The 22,158-nt window shown below is 34.1% G+C and overlaps 2 protein-coding genes across 2 annotated transcripts in view; one reads left to right on the top strand and one right to left on the bottom strand.

Annotated features, from left to right (window-relative positions):
* Positions 1-1,543: 1,543 nt before the first annotated feature.
* LOC143244789 (transcription factor Jun-like) lies at positions 1,544-3,805 on the bottom strand. Its single transcript, XM_076490113.1, has 2 exons — positions 2,760-3,805; positions 1,544-1,915 (listed from the first exon to the last, which is right to left on the bottom strand). Exon 1 carries the CDS (start codon positions 3,595-3,597, stop codon positions 2,845-2,847), a length of 753 nt encoding a protein of 250 aa, XP_076346228.1. The 5' UTR covers positions 3,598-3,805; the 3' UTR covers positions 1,544-1,915; positions 2,760-2,844.
* A 7,539-nt stretch (positions 3,806-11,344) lies between these two features.
* LOC143244787 (ectonucleotide pyrophosphatase/phosphodiesterase family member 5-like) overlaps positions 11,345-22,158 on the top strand; it is a 60,178-nt gene continuing 49,364 nt past the window's right edge. The window contains exon 1 of the mRNA XM_076490110.1: positions 11,345-11,429. The gene's annotated coding sequence lies outside the window, so the exon portion shown is untranslated. The remainder of the gene's footprint in view (positions 11,430-22,158) is intronic.

Below are 22,158 nucleotides of genomic sequence, written 5' to 3'. Positions count from 1 at the left end.
CAATATGTTTTCTCAACTTTTGGAATATCTGGGTTACACTTAATATCAGCTTCCGATTAGAGAGTTAAGTTGGTAGTTTTAGATATTAGGGGACTAGTAAACAATGCCAATCACTAACTCTTGGAGTACTTTGATAGAATAATGAGGTATGACTGTCACTCTTATAACACACCCATTACTCCAAATAGCGACCCTAGGATGCATACATAAACACTCGGATTCACAGACCGACATGATCACCACTAAATCACAATCGGTCCTACACAAGATTAAATTGTAAGTAAGGTTATTTGTAAAATATTTGAATGTGAAGATTATTAAACATACTTTAGACTTGTTTACTGGCCTTACTATCCCGGAATTTTTATCGGATAATTTTATTTTTCTTCAGTTGAAACGTACATGTACTGACTTTGTTATTTTTCAATCAATTGTTGATGTTTTTATTAGATAGTCTTCTCTATTCTCTTTTTTTTCTCACATGTTCGAAAACAAATAAAAAGTTGTTCAAACACTTCTTTTGTAGCACAGGCAAACGTTTGTTTCGTTACGATTACTTAGTTGATTATAATTACTTGGAATTCACACAACTGTTGCTATTGCTAGGTAGTGATAGATGAAGCAGAAAGTTTCCGCTGTACCTGTATGTAACCTACATTTCGTCTCGGTATCTCCAGAATCAACAGGTTCAGAGAAAATGTGCTGACTCTTATTCGGCGGGTTGGTGTTTGTGTTGGAAATGAAAATCCAGCCTACTATCGTCGTTAAAATCCTAAACATAAAGCTGTTTTAGAGTTCAGACCGGCTATAGCAATCCAGTTCTTTGTGCCTCTTAAATTGAAAATTAGGGCAAAAAAATAAAAACATTTCTCTCTTTCTGTGTCAAATGTAACAAACATAACCATTCCGCACTTGTTTGGACGACTCATAATTTAACATTTTTGATAAAGAGATTTGAACAACTTTCCTACAGTCGAGATAGTTTAATTATATCATACCTTTAAATGTATGAAACTGGTTGTAAATTCACTTATAACTCTTTCTTCTGAAGAGATTGTTCAAGTCATGATGTTATAAAGGTTATCCATGTGTGTATTAGTATCCATCTTCCAGAGTTGACCGGTTCCTTTACTATAATGTTTTGTATACTTACTGGAAACTATTCGAAAGTGTACATGGTTCATTTTGCTTTTAGGATTCCGGCCTGAGAAGGGGTAAAAAAGTATCTGAAATAAAGCGAATGTCTACTTTTTTTTAGTAGACTTTTGTTTTTGAATTTAAAGACACAAGTACTTAATCAATTAAATAAAGTGTAAGAAATTTGGTCTAATGAGGGCAGTAGAGATATAATAACAAAACAGAAAAGAAAGTAGACTAACGTTATCCTTTGTACATTTGTTTCGTCTTTATCTCAGCTAATTTCGATAAATCAACCTATCATATTGATTTGTAAAAAAACAAAAAAAAAATTCACTAAAAAGAAATATTTAAGCTGTTACTTCAACAGGAGGAAATCTCAAACTTATTGCTGAACCACGAAGAGTTTACTTATTACACCTGTATTTGTGCTGTTTTATATTAATACAACAAAAACAAGTTTCATTTCAGTGGTGTGTTGCATTGCTTTTCAAATATCTAAACACTATATCACATTGTGAGCAATAGTTCTAAGACTTTAGGAAAATAAACCCTTCAGAAATGTTCTGTGGGCCTCAAAATTTTAAATCTTATTTTCGTTAGTAGTTCTGCACCATGATTTTCGTATTAAAATCATCACATTCAGGTCCCAGCTAGAGAACGTACGCTGTCGTAGTTTGTTATCACGTGCTTCTTCACAGCTGCACTGTGTGAAAGGACATGTGGGTTAAAACACTAACAAGACTCGTGGTGCGATTGTGTCACTGGAAATGGAAGGCTAATAAAAAGAAGAAAAAACTCTTTCGGTTTCTTGCATTAAACAGAAAGTTTAATAATACTGATGTTATTTACAAGTTTTGAATGATCACTGAATAAGAAAGATCAGTAACCAACGTTTTATTCTTTTCATTTCATTGAGTAGTTATTTCTGTTTTTTTTCTTACAGAATGAACTTGTGATTTTTTGCATCTTTAAAAAAGAAATATTAACTAATGCATAACTTATATAAGTACATGTACATATACATCTTTTGTACAGAAACATCATAACAGTACATTCTTGAGTTCACTTTACCAACTGAAAGGATATAAAAATAAGATTCATAAAAAAAATATTTATTTGCCAGATATTGCTTATAGATTTACTATGCATTTAAAGCAACACATGCATTGACACTATATGTATGTTGTTGTTGTTTTTTTTCTACACAAATAATCAAAATACTTATTTAACAAACATAGCTCTCAAGCTCCACAACAGCTTAACACAGTTTTATATGAAGCTTATTTGAATAGTTTAAAAACACTACATTATCAAATCTTTCTATGATTCAGCTCCCTTTTGAGATAAATGATCAATTTGTATATATAATGGAAAACAAAGTAGCTAAGGAAACATGCTAAAACACTCAACAGTCGAACAAATGAAACGAAAACTCTGAAACGTCCAAAACAACGATAAATCAAACTGTCTACGCTCTAACTAGGTTCTTGTTTAGTATTAACGAATGTTGTATAGGCTATACACTCACTCTCGACCACCCTTTATTCTTCAGTTATTAATCGCTGTTTAGTATTAGTAGCTCAGCCAAGTGGTTCAATATCTAGGTCTATAATACTTACTATTCTCCCCTACATGAACCCAAGGGGAAGAGTAGGAGATTTTAGTTACTTATCACAGATCTCACTTATGTCATTGCCCACAAATTTAGAAGTCGTGGTTAGATATCATTATTTGGCAACCGCTTTTCACATGTTCCAGTATCTGTTGCTTTAGTGAACACACTTGATCTCGAAGTTTGCTTACTACGACCCCTAACTCACTGTTTTCGGTCTTCAGTTGAGCAACCTTCTCCTCTAGGCGGGCGATACGTTCCAGTTTGCGGCGACGACACTTGCTCGCTGCTATCCGATTTCGCAGCCTTTTTCTTTCCAGCTTGATTCTCTCTTGGTCTTTCATATCAATGGGAGACATTGGCGGTGACTGACCAATACTGGGTACAGTTTGGGGCTCATCCTTCACGAGTCCACCCGTGACGAGTGGCTTGCTGGTTAGCTCAGTCCACGTGCCACTGCTGGACACATCACTTTTCTCGGTTGTAGTTACGACTGCTTGAGGGACTATGCTGCCGGCACTTGGCGCCGTGGCTTGGTGAAGCTGGTTTAAAGCGTCTACAAAACCGCGAGCATATTGTTCTTGTTCCTCTGTGACATTCCTGGGAAAAAGATACTGGGTGGGAGTTGGGGTGGTGGTCACCAGTCCGTTGTGGGAAATGATTAATCGTTCCAGTTCTGGTGATCCCAATTTCAGCATGTTAAGGTCTGGTGAAGTTAGCAACATGTTAATTTTATGTTTCTTACTCGTCTTGGGCTGGTCCAAGTCGAGAGTCATAGGACGCTTTAGTGCCCCGACATCCTCGATAGGTCTTGTGAGGTTGTTTTCATAAAACGTGGTTTCCATTGTAGCTTCAAATCGTGCAGTGTTGGCGTCGCGTGTTGCGCTCAGAAGAGCAATACTGTTCACTCTGTCTTGACAAAGTGTAACGGTGCTCGACAGGTACGTAGGAAAATCGTTACTGAAGAACAAAACGGTCAATTCACTGTACTAACAACCATCTAACACAACTACTCCTCAGCATAGCCTGTCTTACACTTCTGACTCAGTATTCTAAAATTAGGACGGTGATTTCATTTTTCCCATTTCTTATTGGCTGAAAATGATGTCATTGAATTATGACGTAGTGTTACTTAGTGAAATTGAGGTTACCAGGAACTACGTATGCAGTCCAGGAAATCATGTGACTTCAAATCGAAACCACTAATCAACGATTACGTCAGCAGTTGACGCTTACTGGAAGCGCGGAGGTCAAGTTCCAAAGTTTGCGAACAAAATACAATATGCTATGAATATTGAAAACACACTAACCAATGCCATTACTTACACCTTTTCTGAAATATTGACAGAATACACAAATCCAAATAATGAAAACATCTAACAGATATAATAATTAAAATAACTATGAAAAACATCGAAAAATACCTACCACAAATGTTAACATACATCATGAACTCTGTTAAACATGAATAAATTCACAGTATTAGACATCAATATCCAGGGTACTATTGCTTCCAACACCTATCCCCGTTAAATTTGTACATCTGATGAAATCAAATGTAAATAATAGTAATTAATAAAATAGTGTTAAATTAAAACAGACACCTACGTAATAGACTTTAAAAAAGAAAAATATAAATGGACACATTGCCCTGAAAAGGACTAGTCTAAAGTTGATATTACTCTGTATTAATCAGTCAATTCCAACAATGTAATGGAAGGAGGAAGAGGTCTGGTGTACCTGACCCTCCCGGGTATAAAAATTGTATATACCCAAACACCAGAGAGAGAGAGAGAGATACAATATGCTTAACATTGTAGCACTGAGTATTTTATGTTATTAATGTACAGGTAATGTTGTTAGAAAGTTGTAGTTCTGTATATCACATCATTATATTTAAGATCATAGCTTTATATGCATACGTAGGAGATAGTAAGACTTCCAAATATACATCAATAATAAAAAAATGCAAAGTACGAATTTCTATTCTCGTACACGTACAAATATGAATAACCTTTATAAACACGTACAAGCAGGAGGAAAAGCATTGCATACAAGCATCCTTCACAAAAAACTATGAGGGAATAGTCTTCAGAAACACGCATAAGTTGGAGAAGAATTCACAAATACATAGGTAAAATAAAAACTACTAACTAATGCACTTATCCTTGAATTACTGAATGACCCAATCAGCTTTTAACTTTTTCACTGCCTTGTGCACATATACCAAACACACCATATAATCTTTCTTTTAGCTTTAAAAGCGTGATATTAATTGTGTGAGTTTAAATTTTGTACCATCTAGAAGACAGGGTTTTCCCTTCCAATGTGTATTAGTTTGAAATTTTAGGTAAGTAATAACAGAGAAAAACACGTTTCTTGTTTAATGATGCTGCCGCAGGGAAAGTTATTTATCTGTAAATGAGGCAGTGATTAAATATTTTTTTCTCTAAAACTCTTAACACATCAAATAGCTTGTATGAGTGATGTTTTGTTAGTCAGAGACCCTAATACCATATGAGAAAACAAAATAATACTGACTTTGCAATTAACACTTTTAATGATTTTTGTGATCATTAGAGTGTTATACTAATTAAATGAGTGATATAGTTTACTTTTGGTAAGTTCTGTACAACAATTATTATAACAAGAAAAAAATAAAACTTACTCAGTATGATGAAATATTTGTATCTCACTGATTGTTAAATATATAAAAATAACTCGGTAATTTGGAGGTTAATATGCAAAAAAAGTAAGTAAATTACTAATGATAAAATTAAACATTAGTGTTTATTTACAATATATGTTTCACGCTTCTTTCCAAGATGAAAGAAAACTCCGCTCATACTTTGTACAAAGGGCAACTAACTGTTCGGGTATCAGTTGTTTGTGCACATAATCACAAATTTCAAAATTTCATTGTCTTATAGTGGGAAATGTATTTTTCACTACTACAGTGCTAATGGCTGATGTTATTGTTGTAACATAGCCAGTTTTGGGTGTTGCTTTTCTAATTTTTATTTATACAGTACTAAAACATTCCAACACATGACTAAACATTAGATATTAGTATTAAACATTAGATATTACTGCTGGATGTTGGACGCTGTTGTTTTATGATAATATTTTTTGAAACATTTTATTTTTAGTACGCAGTTTTAGAAAATGTTATATTTAACTTTTATTACTTGTCACTTACAACTTCTTAAGGAAAGTTATTCCTGAAATTTCTAGTATGCGTGCATATATATTTTTTTATATAGTAAAGCCACATCGGGCTATCTACTAAGTTCACCGAAGGGAATAGAACCATTGATTTTAGCGTTGTAAACACACAGACGTACTGCTGTACTAGAGGGGAACAATCTCTTGTATAATAACCCTACTGTTGTCAATTAAACTTAAGATTTTTACTTTATATGTCTAAAAAATGTACTCAACAATACCATAAAAATCTAAAGTCGAAACTAACAGCTATCAACGATTTTATGAAATACATAAACATTATACATTTAGAAACACATTCAAGTATCAGTAACTTTCAACAACATCGCAATCAAAATATGCACAAGCTTTAGCGATATGTATCCAGCGAAAATGGTATCTTTTAAATTAGACACAACTTTTGCAACGGAACGTAGACTGAAGGTACAGGATAGTCCTTACAAACAAGGATATAATAATCTTTTGATTGAGCTAACAGATCTGGTAAGGCATTGTTAGAGTAAGTATGGTTTGGAAATTCAAGAAATGGAACATGTTTTCTGAAAAACAAGATTAATAACGATTCTTTTATTTGAAATAATAAAACTATCACCAAGTGTTTAATTTGTTTTAATGTATGAAGTATTAAAAATGTTCAAAACGTTACCAGCTTGGCGCATTGTTATGCTTTGTGTTATCTGAAGTAAAAGAATATATATTCTAGTTTGATGGAGATCTGTTTGTTGTCTGAAGTAAAATCATTTCTTGTTTCGTGCGTTGTTATTTGAATGTGTTTGTTATGTGAAAGTACAAACATCACTTTGTTATGTTATCTGAAAGTACAAACATCACTTTGTTATGTGGATCTGTCATTTGTATTAAAGTGCGTTTCTCTTATAACAAAGCCACATCGGGCTGGCTATCTGTTCTGTCCACGGACAGGAATCAGATCCCTGATTTTAGCATTGTAAGTTCGAAGACTTACTGATGTACCAGGGGGAGACCACTCGAAGTAAAAACATTACCTGTGTGGCACGTTATATGAATCTGCTACGTGAAGTATTATGGAATCTAATGTTCGTTACGAATCTTTAAATGTTGTATCCAAGAAATGTATTTGACTGAAGGGATCAATTTCCAATATTAAAAAAATTGAAAAATGCACAATATAAGATTGTTGGCCATTATTACGTCTAATATAATTCGAAAGTTACTATTTGAAAAACGCTCAAATTGAATGTTGTTGCCTAAACTAAGCACGCCACACTACTCTCGTATTACATATGGAACTTTAAGTTAATTTGTTGTTGTTTTTTTGTTATTGTTTTAACAATTAGTGTAATTTCATTCAAACGTTTATTATTATTAGTTTTTTGCATTGTAATAAAGATGGTTGCAAATTTACAAAGTGTCAGTGGTATAAGGATATCTACCCAATACCAATGAAAGCTTGACATTTCAGTTATTATTTTCTTCCCTTCATATGATAACAGGGGTTAAAAAATATAACTTCAGGTTAGAAGGTTAGAGTGTGTTGATAAAAGTCGGAGGTATATTTTAAAATGTTTTCAGAGAAACGAATCACCTTTTTCGTGTACCGACAGATTCTCCGCGTAGTAGCACAAGTATTTTCGGCAAACTTTGTCTAAAACTGTCACCTGAGTCGAGACTGGGTTCCCCGAGGTGTTGGGTTTCTCTGAAAATATTTTCAAAGGTACCTCCGGCTACCACCTCCGACTTTTACCAACTACTCGCAATGGGCATGGAAAAATGAATGTCTGAAGAGCTTCAGTGAAATGTGCGATTCGCAGGTAAAAAAACAAACAAACCCAACAGTATTTCATTTGTTAAGTTTTGTAGATTATGAAAGAAAAATAACAACCAGCCAAAAGAATATTTTTATAAGTAAACACATAATTAACGAATGAAGAGAGTAATGCATGCAGCTAAATTAATGGAAAAGTTTAGTATTAAGATTTGAAGATAAGATGCATGAAAGTAAATTTAAATAATTTTGAGGATAAGATACATGAAAGTAACTTTAAATAATTTTGAGGATAAGATACATGAAAGTAACTTGAAAGTAACTCAGGTTACTTGAATTGTATGAGTTTTCAACCAGAACTCAGATGGATTAAATAGCACATGGATCAAGAAAAAACAATGGAAAAAATAGTATAGCCTTTCAATAACAGACACACTTCCAAAAATAGAGAGGAAAATCCAATAGTAAGCGAGAAACTTCCTGAAAAGTCAAATACTAAAGACCTGATAATGACGTATTCACTATTTGGTTGTTTTTATTCAAAGTATTTATTTTTGTACTTATAACGTAGCTACATGTTTTGAACAGATCTTAATATGACGAAACATTTCTGTTACAATACAAGGATTACGTTTCACAGTGGTCGTTACCATTCCGTATTTCCGATAAGATCACATTTATGTGGACAGAAAACAACACGTGTACCAGCTGTCCTATAAATGATATGGACTGACACTAACAAACATGGCTTGTATTGCAAAGGGAAGAAAGCTCATTCAAAATGCATTAACACGTTATAAATGAAGGGATAGACCCAACAAACGTCATCATTTTAAATTCCTTATTTTTTCCAGAAGTTGGGAGGGGGCGGGGGGCTCTATTGTTTAATACATCATTACCTAGACAACAAACAGTCCGTTATAAGTTCTCTGTTTGTTGGATTTCCCAAAAAGTTCTGTACGTGCCTAAATCAGTTTAGAGCTCATCTATCAGTCCTATTAGCTGATAGCTTTGATTATCTTAGGGCTTCACTTAGACATATAATTGCTGCAACATCTGTGAGCTCTCTACTAAAGTAGCGTCCATTAGCACCATCCAGCAAGTAGAAAGTGAATGCCGAAGCTTTGAGTTGAAGAACAGATACCATGCTCATGTACCATTATTTTCATATCTTCCTTTAATAAATAAGTAATAATGAATTATTAGAGAGTAGATTACTGCCAATATCCACCATCAGTTGACGCTCAGCCATGCTTGCAAACAGCATAAACAATTTTTATAACTTTAGAAACATAAATTCAGAAACTAAGAAAAAAAAGGTATGATCCGTTACACAATGCATTTATTTTTTTACGAATGTGTAAGTAAGCAGTAGAAGCAACGACTTGGTCTGTAATTCTCCATCTTCTCAATAATTTAGTTTTTGTTAGGTTTTCTTTTTTGTTACTTTGTATGTTTTACGAGGGATACTTAAATTATTGTTGAGAATGTATACTGATGTCGAGGATCAGTTAGTAAACATTACGTGTGTGCAAAAAAGTTCTGAAGTATTTCTGTTCTTCATATCTGTGGAACAAAATATAAAGTGATTTGTTTTTGTGTTCATATCATGACTAATGATAGGTTTATTTTTGTATACATCTACTTTTATTCTAGCTATGAAAGAAGACATAGGGCTATTTATTATCGTGTACTTTTAATGTTGTTATAGCTAAAGACAGAACTGACGTTTATTTTACTCTAATACTCTTGTCGTCATGATTTTCTGTCAAACTTTAAGATTGTTCAATGATTTTTTTTTCTCCATCTAAACTTGGTCCTGCTACCCACACAGCTGTGGGAGGAGTTTTGTGAACATGTGTATCAAGCACCAAGCTGAAATAATACAGGAAGACTATATACAATTTTTTATATATCTTTCTTATGTTTGATAATAAAATTCAAGATTGTTTCTTGTACCGTTCTAGTCACAGTTAAGGAATAAAAGTCAAGGTTTATCTTTTATTTTTCTGTTTGTATTGTTAATACGGTACACGATTTCCCATGTGTAATTTGTCATGATTTTATTCTTATTACTAGTAAACTACCCACGCCTATGTGTGCATTCAAAGACTCTTTCATAATTCACGGTGACCCCAATATATACTTTACGCTCTTTCATTATCCCCATTACTTTATAGCTACCTCATGGGGGAGTCCGTATCCATGGCAAGATCCGATTTCAGATTAGGGTTTCGAGGCTCAAAACTTATAAACCTGTAATTCTTGGATAACCTTCGTAAAGTGTTTAGCCTCCCCTTATATGGAACTATACTGTACAGATAAGACTCCACCGGACTACCCTGAGTCTACTTGCCAAGTTTGCTTCCTCTAGTTCCAAAATTGTGGGAACGCTCAGGTGGACAATGCATAGAAATATAAACATGGCGCATAGAGATTCTGAGGAGGTCAGGAACACAAACATCGGTAACATATTCGGGTTCAACTATCCTATAACCTATTAAGTCTTAGTCTTCTATTATATAAACCCATGTGCCTTTTACAGACCTATGGAAGAAGTTAGTTAAACATGCAAATAAAATTTCAAGTTGAATAAATGTAGGTTGATTATTTATCAACATTTATTATTGTTTATTTTCTTTTGCTCTTATTAAGCCTAAAAACGAGGATCCACCTTTACTTCTTTTTCTTTCCTTATCGTTATATTAGCTAATATAGGATTATTTTGTCTTAATTTGTTTTCCTTTTCTATGTGCACCAGAATTCAATTTTATTTACTATGTTGCTTTTCACGGATAAAAAACAGGATCAAAGTTTATGTGTTTGTCATTCTTATCATAACCAAAGAACAATATTCAAGTTCATTAGTTGTTTTTATTAAGGTTAAGAAATAAGATTCAGATATATTTTGAAATATTTCTATTCGTTTTCTTACGATTGAAAATTCAGTGTTTTTCTTGCAACGTTATTCTTGTTATGGATAAAGAACAGGGTCATGTTAATTTGCCTATAATGTTGTTTTCAAGGAAGTTTATTTCTTGCACTTTTGTATTTATCCTGGATAAACTATATAAAATATAAGTGTATTTTCTAGCACTTTTATTCTTTTTTTTATATATAACATGATCTGAGGTTAGCAGTTGTACTTTTGTTTCCTCAAAGCGGAAGAATTGGGTGTATGGTTTCTTTTGTTGTACATTTATTATGATCGTGGTTATGTAACAGGACGTTTAGATATTTATATACTTATTTAACCTAAAGAGCATGATGTAGGTTTATTTTCTCTTCTTCTATTTTCATCATGAGTATGTAAAAATATCCAGGGTTATCTGTTGTTGTTTGTTTGTTTTTTACATGAAGGCTAAATATTAGGAACCAGCATTATTTTATAATATTTCTGTTCTTGAGTGTTGTATTCAGTATTTTTAGTACGACTATTGTTGTATATTATATATACATGCGTCTCCATATGCTAGACTACATAATCTCTGTATTACAAATCTAATAGTAGAAACAATTAACAACCAAGCTATGTATGACGCCATCTAGGCAGTAAGTAATCATGAGAAGCCGTCTGCGAGTTAAAGACCGTGGATACAGCTAGTTCATGTTGACTTGGCGTGGCGTGTCCCAGTATCCTATATGAGAAGGCGACAATTTGGCCAGAAGCAGTAGACAGTCTGGCTGCCACACAGGCACCTGCTTGAGGTGAGTCGCTGTGGCATTGATTTTTTAGGACATGTGGCGCCTGCCTAATCCTATATTATTCAATTTCTAAGTTACATTTATAATAAAACTTGCTGTTAGTGTATCTCAATTCGTCTGAACCCTAACTCACTGTTTATGTGTTGCAAAGTAGTCATGATACTTTCTGTTTCTACGTATTAATAGTCTTGAACTGTGTTGTAGTTATGTGATTATATACCTGTAACCTTATAGTACATTGTGAGTTGCATGGTTGTATATCTATTACCGTAAGTTACTTTGTGGCTTACCTGATGGTGCGACTATCTATATTATAACCCTGGATTAGAGGGTGGTTTACCTAACCCAAGATTACACTGTAGTTTATGAAAATGTGTGTGTTTAATTTTAAATTTCATTATTTTTATGTGACTATACATACATAATTCAGAATTACAATGTAACTTATATGACAAAACATGTATTGAATTGTTCTTCACGTAAAAATTCACACGTAGTTCTGTATTACATTGTTGTTTATGTGACGATACATAAATAACTTTTGTTCCGCTGTATAGTACCGAATAATGAAGTGGACGAAATGTCATAATATTATTCACATGCCAAAATTAATTTGGGTTACTATGTTGTGTAATAAAACGTATTCACGCCTTATATATATTATATATAAAACTCTGTGCTACATTGTTATTTATGCGACAGTATCTCTGTGGTTCGATTTTGGTTTATGTCACAGTGTGTCTCTAATTTTTATTTACATCGTAACTTAATGCAGCTATATTGATAGGAGAATGCAATAACATATAAATACTACAGTGAGTAGTTATGAAGAAAAAAAGTGATAGTTATCAGGACCACTACTCAGGTTTGGTTCGTTTTGAATTTCGCGCAAAGCTACACGAAGGCCATGTGTGTCAGCCGTCCCTAGCATTGTAAGACGAGAGGGAAGGCAAGCTAGTCATCAGCACCCACCGCCAACACTTGGACTACTCTTTTACTAACCCACCACTCAGTATCCCAAAATTTCTATTTTTGCGCACAATATTTGTTTATTAAATTTTCTGGTTGGAAGATTAAGTAGTTTTGCCAATGCTAGGAGTCACCTCAAAATTACCAACTATAAGGCACTGACATATTTCATAAAGTTAATATGGCCATACCAAAGCAATCATATACAGCTAGTGCAAACTGTCTGTATTGCACAATGTAAACATTATGAAATGCATCATTAATGAAACCATACAAAATTTCTGTGGACATGTTTTTTCACGCATAGGCAAAAAACAAGAGGTTTTGTTTTCTTCAATTATCAGAGTGCGAATATTTTTTCATCGTAATTAATATCAAACATCCACATTTCTTGTTTTCAATCACCAATGGGTATACACGTGGTATTTGGTTTGCGTTTAACATTATATTTTATTGGACCATATAAGTGTGACACCCGTCACTTCCATACATTCCTGCTTTTTCATTTCAAATAAAAGATGATCTTCTCTATGTTAGTAAAATTGAGGAATGGAGAAGTAAAATAGAATTATAACAACCTAAAATGTCACACTCATTATTGGATCGCTTTTATTATCAGGTTTAATTTTGTAATGTTTCTTGTTTCATTTACTTCCACCCCAATTTTACAGTTAGTATCAAAACTGCAATTTCTGGTTGACAATTTAACGTTGTTCATTTAACTTTGAAAGCTCCATATTCCGAAAAGCACTCTACCTACAACCTACACTGCTTCCAACAGAAGTGTCCTCTTGTTGATTTTTTAAAGTATGCTAGTCATTAAAGAATAAGAAACTGAAGGACAATTTGTGCTTGTTCCTGCGCTGTCGGCTTGAGGTAGATGACAGGCTGTTTTCTAGCTACTTCTTCATCTCGGTTTCAAACCTTTCTAACTGAACAACTACAAACACCATTTTATATGACTACTGAAACTATTTATAAAAAAGATACAAAGACACTTGGGTGTGGGTGTACCATAACACATCAAGTTGTTTAGAGTGAATATTAGTTTTGCAATGCATGATGTAAAGTTATATTTGTAGATGAAGGAAACCTATTCAACAGATAAATTTTACAATACTTCAGTATTAAGGTTAAAGTAAGGGAACATCAAACATGCTTTTATAATTTTAGCTGGTTTAGTGGTTATTCCTATTTTAATATGCTGCAAGTATTCTTCTTATGTGTCATGTACACAAATAGTAAATCTGTGGATCGCAAGTTCGAATCCCATCATTGATTATGCTCGCATTACAGTATTTTTGCATTGTAATGTGACGGTCAATCTTACTATTCATTCGTAAAGAGCAGCCCGAGAATTGGTGGTTGGTACTGTTGACTAGCTGTATTCCATCTAGTCAATGACTTCTAAATTAGGGACGGCTAGCACAGAGACCCTTCGAGTAGCTTTAGGCGAAATTCAACAAACAAACAAGTAAGTCACACTTAATTCAAATGTTTATATCCCTATTAATATTTTATTCTTTTGGCGCATGAAAAGTTATTAGTTTATCCTTTCCTAGTTGACCACAATACAAAACCCAGTAAACCCCAGAGGATTTAAAATATATATTTTTTCTGAGACAATTTGCTTTTTTCTATTTGGTATAAATCTATTAAAAAAATAACCCAAGTACTATTAGATAATTCACTTTTGATGTTAAGCACCTATTCTGCGTTTAGTAAAGGTAAATAGTAGAAAGTTTGTTTGTTTTGAATTTCGCGCAAAGCTACACGAGGGCTATCTGCGTTAGCCGTTCCTAAAGTGGTATAAGACTAGAGGGAAAGCAGCTAGTCATCACCACCCACCACCAACTCTTGGGCTACTCTTTTACCAACGAAAAGTGGGTTTGACCGTAACTTTGTAACGCCTCCACGGCTGAAAGGGCGAGCATGTTTGGTGCGACTGGGATTGGAACCTGCGACCCTGAGATTACGAGTCGAGCGCCATAACCACCTGGTAGTAGAAAGTAGCATCTACAATTTTGGTTTATATTGCCTAAACTGACGAATCATGATCCATTAGTTGCCCTGCAACAAGACTGTTAAAAACAAAACAGGAATGAGATCAAAATTATCATCAGTCTTATTGCCATGTTATATCATACTTATATTAGCCTATAGCCTGATTGTACCGCTTTTTTAAGCTGTAACAACGTGAGAAACATATGGACATTTTTATTTGTAATTTCGTAGAAAGCTACACAAGAATTATCTACACTAGCCCCTCCCTAATTTGGCAGTGTAAAACCAGAGGGAAGGTAGCTAGCATAATCATCACCATCCACCGACAACTTTGAGGCTACCCTTTTACCAACGAATAGTGAGATTAACAGTCATTTTATAATGCCCCCACGGCCGAAAGGGCGAGCATGTTTGGTTCGATGGGGATTCGAACCCGCGACCCTCAGATTACGACTTGAGCGCCCTAATCTAATCACCTGGTCATGCCAGGCCCTACATGGACTTCCTCAACAATGTATAGTTTAGTTCTAAATGTGGGACCTTGCAATAAACATAAAATACCAAATTCGAGTAACATGCTAAACTTTAATTCGTCCGTCTTAACAATCCAAATAATATTTTAAGCGTCTCATTAAACTTCAACATATAATAATCCTTTATAGAGTGCAAGGGTTTATAGTTCTAGTTGTAACGCTATTGGTATTCGATAGTATCCAAAAAGTATTTGCAGAGACGGAGCATAGCCACGTGTTAGCGTACTCATAAGACGAATCCTACGATTCATGGTTGGCGTCTCATGTGAAAAATCTGTTTGTGTTTCGCTATCAGTGTGAGCAGCTTCCGTAATGAACATTATCACATCTCAGGATACTCTACTGAAACCTCAACTACAGATAAAAGTTGTGGCATAAAATTATCAAAGCTACAAGCATCGAACTGATGACAATTCGAACAATGGAAAATGAAGATGTGTCCCAATAGAAATTAAATAAAAACCCTTTCACCTGAGTGCTTTCGAAAGGTGGACCTTTATTCATCAGGAGCAAACTGAGGGAGAAAGGTCCACCTTTTGAAATTCCTCGGGTTATAGGGTTTTTATTTCATATCTATGATGACTTCTTGAACCTTCGTGTTTTTCTAACATTATAGATACCTCCCAAAAATATACTTTAGATCGATACAATTTATTCACATAATGTTTTTCAGTTTATAAAATACTAACGCGTATTCCAGTAAACTCACAATCTTATTTTGATATGTCATTGTGTTTCTTAACCCGTTTGTGGCCCGGCATGTCCAGATGGTAAGGGCGTTTTGCTCGCAATAGGGGCGAGTTCGAATTCATTACATTTGCCAAGAAGATTAATACACACAATTTTCTTTATAATACAATACAATAACGGTTATTACTAACAGTTATCACAAATAATGGTTTATGTACAAAAGTTTTACTTACTTACAAACAATACTAAGTCTGCTATCTGGTCTGGAACTGAATATTTTATCGACGGTTCACGATAAGGGTGTATGAATCAAACTGACTGTCTTCAGTATCAGAAGAACACTCAATGACTAAAATGTTTTCAGATGCATTTAGGATGTGATAAGGATTCAACATAGTGATATGACACAGGTGGGTAGTTCTTCGAGAATAGTCTGTAGCATTGACTTTCCGAACAATCTGTAGGGACCATGGTACCTAGCATTAAGTGAATGTCCGATGGAGGATAACACTACTAAGACCACTTCACCAGGACGGAACTTACGCATTTTAGCCTTGCAGTAATAAATGTTTTTTATTTTAGCTAATCCACAAGGACCTAGCAGTATGGAACGAAACATGAAAACGTAATCCAGTAAGCAGATTTCTTTCGAGTCATCTTCCGACCATTGTTCTTTCAACAACTTCAAAAGACCACGCACTGAATGGTCAAACACCAACTCGAACCCTATCGATTTCTGAACTGACTCTCGAACAGCAAATAATAATAAATTAACGTCTTCATCCCAGTCCTTCTCATTATCGAAGCAGTGAGTTCACATCATATATTTAAGGCAAAATGAAATCTCTCAAGTGCAACTTGCGACTCGGGATGGAAAAAAACTAGAATTAATCTGTTTAGCACCGAGCTAGTAAACAACCCAGACATAAAATTTGATCCCTGATCAAACTGAATTTCTTTATGGAAAGCTAAAAAAAGTAAATAAATTAATCAAAAGCTTAGAAAATTTTCAGCTCAAATGTTTCTTAAGGGGATAGTTTCAGGGAATCGAGCAGATGTGCACATGATAGTTAACAAATACTGGTTCCCTGATCGAATTTTTGTAAAAGCCCAACACAGTCAATAATAACATGACTGAAGGGTTTTTCATAAGCTGGAGTAGATTTTGAAGGGGCAACAGGAACTTTTTGGTTAGGTTTTCCAACTAATTGACAGGTATGACACGTTTTACAAAACTGAGAAACATCTTACCTAATTTTTGGCCTAAAGAAATGTATCATAATTTAGTTATATGTTTTGTTAACACCTAAATAACTTCCAATGGAAACTTTTAATTTGAATTTAGAGGTTAATTGAATGTCAATATATTCCAAATTTATAGTATTTGCAATTTTCTTTTCTAACACAAATATATTTTATTATACAAACAATAATACAATTTATAATAACGGTTATGACAAATAGTTATATACAAACGTTTTACAAACTTACAAACAATGCAAAGTCTTCTATCTGGTGTGGAACTGAATATTCTATTGAGGTTTCGCGATGAGCGAATTAATTCTATATTGATACACAGGCGCACAACATTTCACGGGAAGCTAGCTAACTTCTCCACATGTGAGTTTTTTCGGTCGAAAACATCTAATGTCCTCGTAGAAATATTAAACTCCGGAGTTAATTCACTGAAGTTAGGTGAGTTGTAATGTTTGAAATATATAAATGTTCTTGGTCAAATATATGTAGTTTTCCGATTGATAAGCGTTAATCACCGTTATAGTTTCCGAGGTTTATAGTAGAAAACCAACAACAATATACTGTTTCTTGGCGCGTCGATTTATAAATTTTTAGTGTGAGGTTCTTGAAAGCTAAGTTGGCAACAATATTTGAAGATACGCTGAGGCTTTCGTAAAACATATGTTATTGATTCTTCCACTCGAGTATCTTCTACAAATTTAGAGAATGGGCGACATTCGCAACATACATTTAACAACATAAGTTACATGCATTTTTAACTATATATTAACTGAAACAAATGTCGATATTAGAATAAATATATAACAATAAATCCATTGCAGGCTTAAGTAACAATTAATTTTGTGTGCGTGTTAAAAAGCCTCATAATCCTGGCAGACATCACCAAGCATACAGTTATATTACTATCCCTTCTTATAGTGGTCACTGAATACCTAAATCTATCACACTCAAGATATTTCAATCATACGTACAGAGATTCACGAGTTGGACTAAATGTACGTAATTAATTGGTACACTTAACGCTAAGTAAAAGTTTGTTTGTGTTTTGAATTTCGCAAAAAGCTACTAGAGTGTTATCTGTGCTAGCCGTCCCTAATTTAGTAGTGTAAGACTAGAGGGAAGGCAGCTAGTCATCATCACCCACCGCCAACTATTGGGCTACTCTTTTTACCAACGAATAGTGGGATTAACCGTAACATTATAAAACCTCCACGGCTGGGAGGGCGAGCATGTTTGGCGCGACGGTGATACGAACCAGCGACCCTCAAATTACGAGTCGCACGCCTTAACACGCTTGGCCATGCCGGGCCTCTAAGTAAGAGTTTTTTGTATTCCCTATTTGTAAAAAAAATCCTTACGCGGTAGAAAAATAATATTATTTTTAAAGTCTCCTTAGCTAAATTATGGAAAATCTGTTATTAAAACCAAAACAACATTTATAAAGTTTAAATTCGCAGGTCTGTGTAAGTGATAAAGGACAAGAAAGAAAAATAAAACATTAAAAGTTAACTCTGTCTGAAAAGGAAAAAGATCTGAAATTACGAATTTAACAAATAGTCTTTAAATATATTCTACAAAAGATTAAAAGGTATATATTTTCATTTTTTTAAAATTTTAATTATTTCGTTGCATATTAATGATAATAGCTAGGGTTAGTGATATGGTAAAGTAAATGAAAAAAAAAAAGATAGCCATTTAGGAGGTTTTACAAATTACGCAATTTAAATATGAAAACTATAAAGATAGGAAAATATTTTTATGTTTAAAATGAAAATTACTTTGCACTCTTAGTTAATAATTTAAATGTAAGTAAGTGCAATAGAAAAATAACACATTTTTGGTTAAAACAATTATAATGACATCATTCTTTGTTTACAAGATACTTATGATATTTAATAAAATGTTACCAGTTTTTGAATGGATACACTAAGAAATCTGAATTATCGCACTTGTTGTAAAGAGAAATTTGGCGTCGATTTCTTCAGCTCCCTAGGCCCGGCATGGCCAAGCGTGTTAAGGCGTTCGACTCGTAATTCGAGGGTCACGGGTTCGAATCCCGCTCGCACCAAAAAACATGCTCGCCTTTTCAGCCGTGGGGCGTTGTAATGTGACGGTTCATCCCACTATTCGTTGGTAAAAGAGTAGCCCAAGAGTTGGCGGTGGGTGGTGATGACTAGCTGCCTTCCCTCTAGTCTTACACCACTAAATTAGGAACGGCTAGCGCAGATAGCCCTCGTGTAGCTTTGCGCGAAATTCAAAACAAACAAAACAATCTTCAGCCCCCAAGTGGCACAGTGGTATGTCTTCGGAATTTCTCACTAAAAACCGGGTTTCGATACCCGTGGATGGCAGAGCACAGATAGCTCATTGTGTAGCTTTGTGCTTGATTCAAAACAAACAAACGATTTCTTCACATTGCATGAGCCTACCGTGAAAGGGTTAGAACGAGGACATTTATAGAGAATTATGTCGATCAAGGACTGGAAATAAACTTATCTGCATGTTTATTATATTTTGTATCATACTCATACCCGTTACTACTTTTCACGAAGTTTTGTTTTTTTTTTTATATAAGAGATCCCAATATTTTAAATTTATATAAAGAAATTCGAAAACCCAATTCACTATTGGGGGCAAGTAATTCACGGCTGTGAAGTATCGCAGCAGGACAAAAGATATCGGTTCTTTCAGAAGACTTCGCGCTGGTAAGAACAGTCGGTCTCCCGGGTATAAACACGTAGATTGCACAAAAATATTGGACCAGAGCCCAAACAGCTTCCCTCCTGTTTTTGTACCATGCGCAGGGAAACCACAAAGTCCCTCAAATCATCAAGATGTCACAGTTACTAAACAACTAAAAACAGCTGAAGTCATGTTTGAAACGTCTGTATTAATAAATATTGCAATATATTTTGCACGATCTTCTTACAGATTGATCGGTGGAATTTGTTGTATCTATATATATGTATATATATATTGACAGAACTTTTGATTATGGGTGATATCTGATCAAAGATAGCTACCTAAAAAGATCAAGAGCTAAAGATAAATTCAGTATATATTACAGTTAATGCAATATATAGGTAATTAAAATGAAGTGCCACAAAGAACAGTTTGTAATATTAGAAATTCCAAACAAACTAGACCAAACCTGACCTTTACAAGCGCAGCAATAGTCAGAGCTGTCTCCCTGTTCAATTGCTAAAGAACGTGTCATTGTACAAAATAACTGTAAGATTAAACATTAAATGGCTTGTCTTATGATATTTGAACATGTTATGTCATACAAGTCAAAAGTGAAAGAGTATAAGACACAAAATTACTATGTAGGAAATATCATAGAACTTGCCACCTGTTATTTGATTATCTTAATTTACACAAGTTAGTAAAAGAACCAAAATATAGTCAGAACCAATGACTCTAAGGTAAATATCAAGTAATTTAACATATGTTACTTAATACCATACAGGTAAAGTATATTATTACGACCACAACGAGTTTTTTTTGAATAATAATATTTAAGTTTTAAGAAAAATAATAATAAAAAGCGTAAAATACATACATAAAAAAGTTTATAGGCTAACATGAAATATTTGCTAAATGTTTATACCAAATAAGAAAATCTAAACTGGTGGGGAAAAGTCCAGCTGAGCACAGTATAATTGTAAGAGTCAGAAAAGGAGAAAATCTAAACTGGTGGGGAAAAGTCCAGCTGAGCACAGTATAATTGTAAGAGTCAGAAATGGATTTCGCACAATTAGATTTTACTGTTAACGCTATAAAATACAGAGACCTAGCTATAAACATAATCAAGTTTAACACTGTCTTGAATACACAAGACTGTTTAGTGTAGGCATTATTATTTGATTTAATTTGTGAGTAAATATTTAACTACTGTCTAATTTTTCATAACAAGACAGTTAAAAGTTAATCATTTTAAGTGCTATAGTAATGACTTGTTTGGTTACATAACTTGTACGTTATGTTTGCAGTTACATAGTTGTTGAGGCTTTACTAATATTGTTGACATACATTATTCGAAACTTCAATATTTTTCTCGTTATCTTAACTTAGTATTATTAAATCAGCGCTGTTCGTATACTTTACAGGAAGTTCGAGGCCTCAGTGATGAACATATAAATATAAGCACACAAGCAAGGGCGACAAGTTAAGAAAGTTCGGTAAAATTAAGTTTGGTTTGATTTGTTTTGAAATTCGCACAAAGCTACTCGAGAGTTACCTGCACTAGCTGTTCCTAATTTAGCAATGTAAGACTAGAGGGAAGGCAGCTAGTCATCACCACATACCGCCAACTCTTGGGCTACTCTTTTATCAACGAATAGTGGGGTTGACCGTCACATTATAACGCCCCCTCGGCTGAAAGAACGAGCATCTTTGGTGCCACTGGGATGTAAAGTGAAGTAGAGAAAAAATAAGTAAAAGCACAGAAGTTAACTAGAGCGTGAGTGATTAGCCTTAATGGATGACATTTTAATGTGAGTTTCACAATTTAACAGAGATAAGGAGAATAATTTGGCTTGTCAAAGGTTGTTCTAAAGTAATTGAACCCATCTGTGTGGACTTTGACGAAAGGAGACAATTATTTAAAGTTCGAGATACAACTATGGTAGCCCACGGGGTAACGTAAGTGAATTATTCACTGATACTATTGTAATAAGAATAAAGAAATTGTAATACGTAGCGCACGTAACATAATAAATCAGAAATAAATTATAATACCTAACATTATAAACTGAGGACTTAGACGGGATAATTTATTATATGTAACACGATCCAAGTGTTTCGAATAGTTTTACTACTTTTTATACTTTCGAAATGTATACTCATTTCATTAAAGAATAGAACCAGGTAAATGATGTATTTGGTCTTAACAGACCTGAAAGTGTAATTTGTCACTTTATGCAACGTGTCTCTGGGTAATATAGGTATATGATGATAACTGAATAAGTTTTTAGAATCTTTTCTGTCTCTTTCCATTTCCTGGATTCGTTAATTATTGTCATTAATTTCCACGAACTGTGTTTTGTTGATAAGCGCAAAGCTATACAATGGGCTATCTGTGCTTTTCCTATCGTGGATCTCAATGTTTAGTTTTATATACCTTTAGACTTGCCGTTGAGCCACCAGGGGTTTCTAGATGCTGCAAAAGTAGTTACTATTTTTTTAATTTCGCGCAAAGCTACTCGAGGGCTATCTGCGCTAGCCGACCCTAATTTTGCAGTGTAAGACTAGAGGAAAGGCAGCTAGTCATCACCACC

Source organism: Tachypleus tridentatus, chromosome 2 (assembly GCF_004210375.1).
Source record: "Tachypleus tridentatus isolate NWPU-2018 chromosome 2, ASM421037v1, whole genome shotgun sequence".
NCBI lineage: Eukaryota > Metazoa > Arthropoda > Merostomata > Xiphosura > Limulidae > Tachypleus > Tachypleus tridentatus.
This window is presented reverse-complemented; position numbering and strand designations above follow the sequence as displayed.

Excerpts from the sequence above, each read along its gene's own strand:
- LOC143244789 (XM_076490113.1), bottom strand. The coding sequence starts at position 3,597 with ATGGAAACCACGTTTTATGAAAACAACCTCACAAGACCTATCGAGGAT.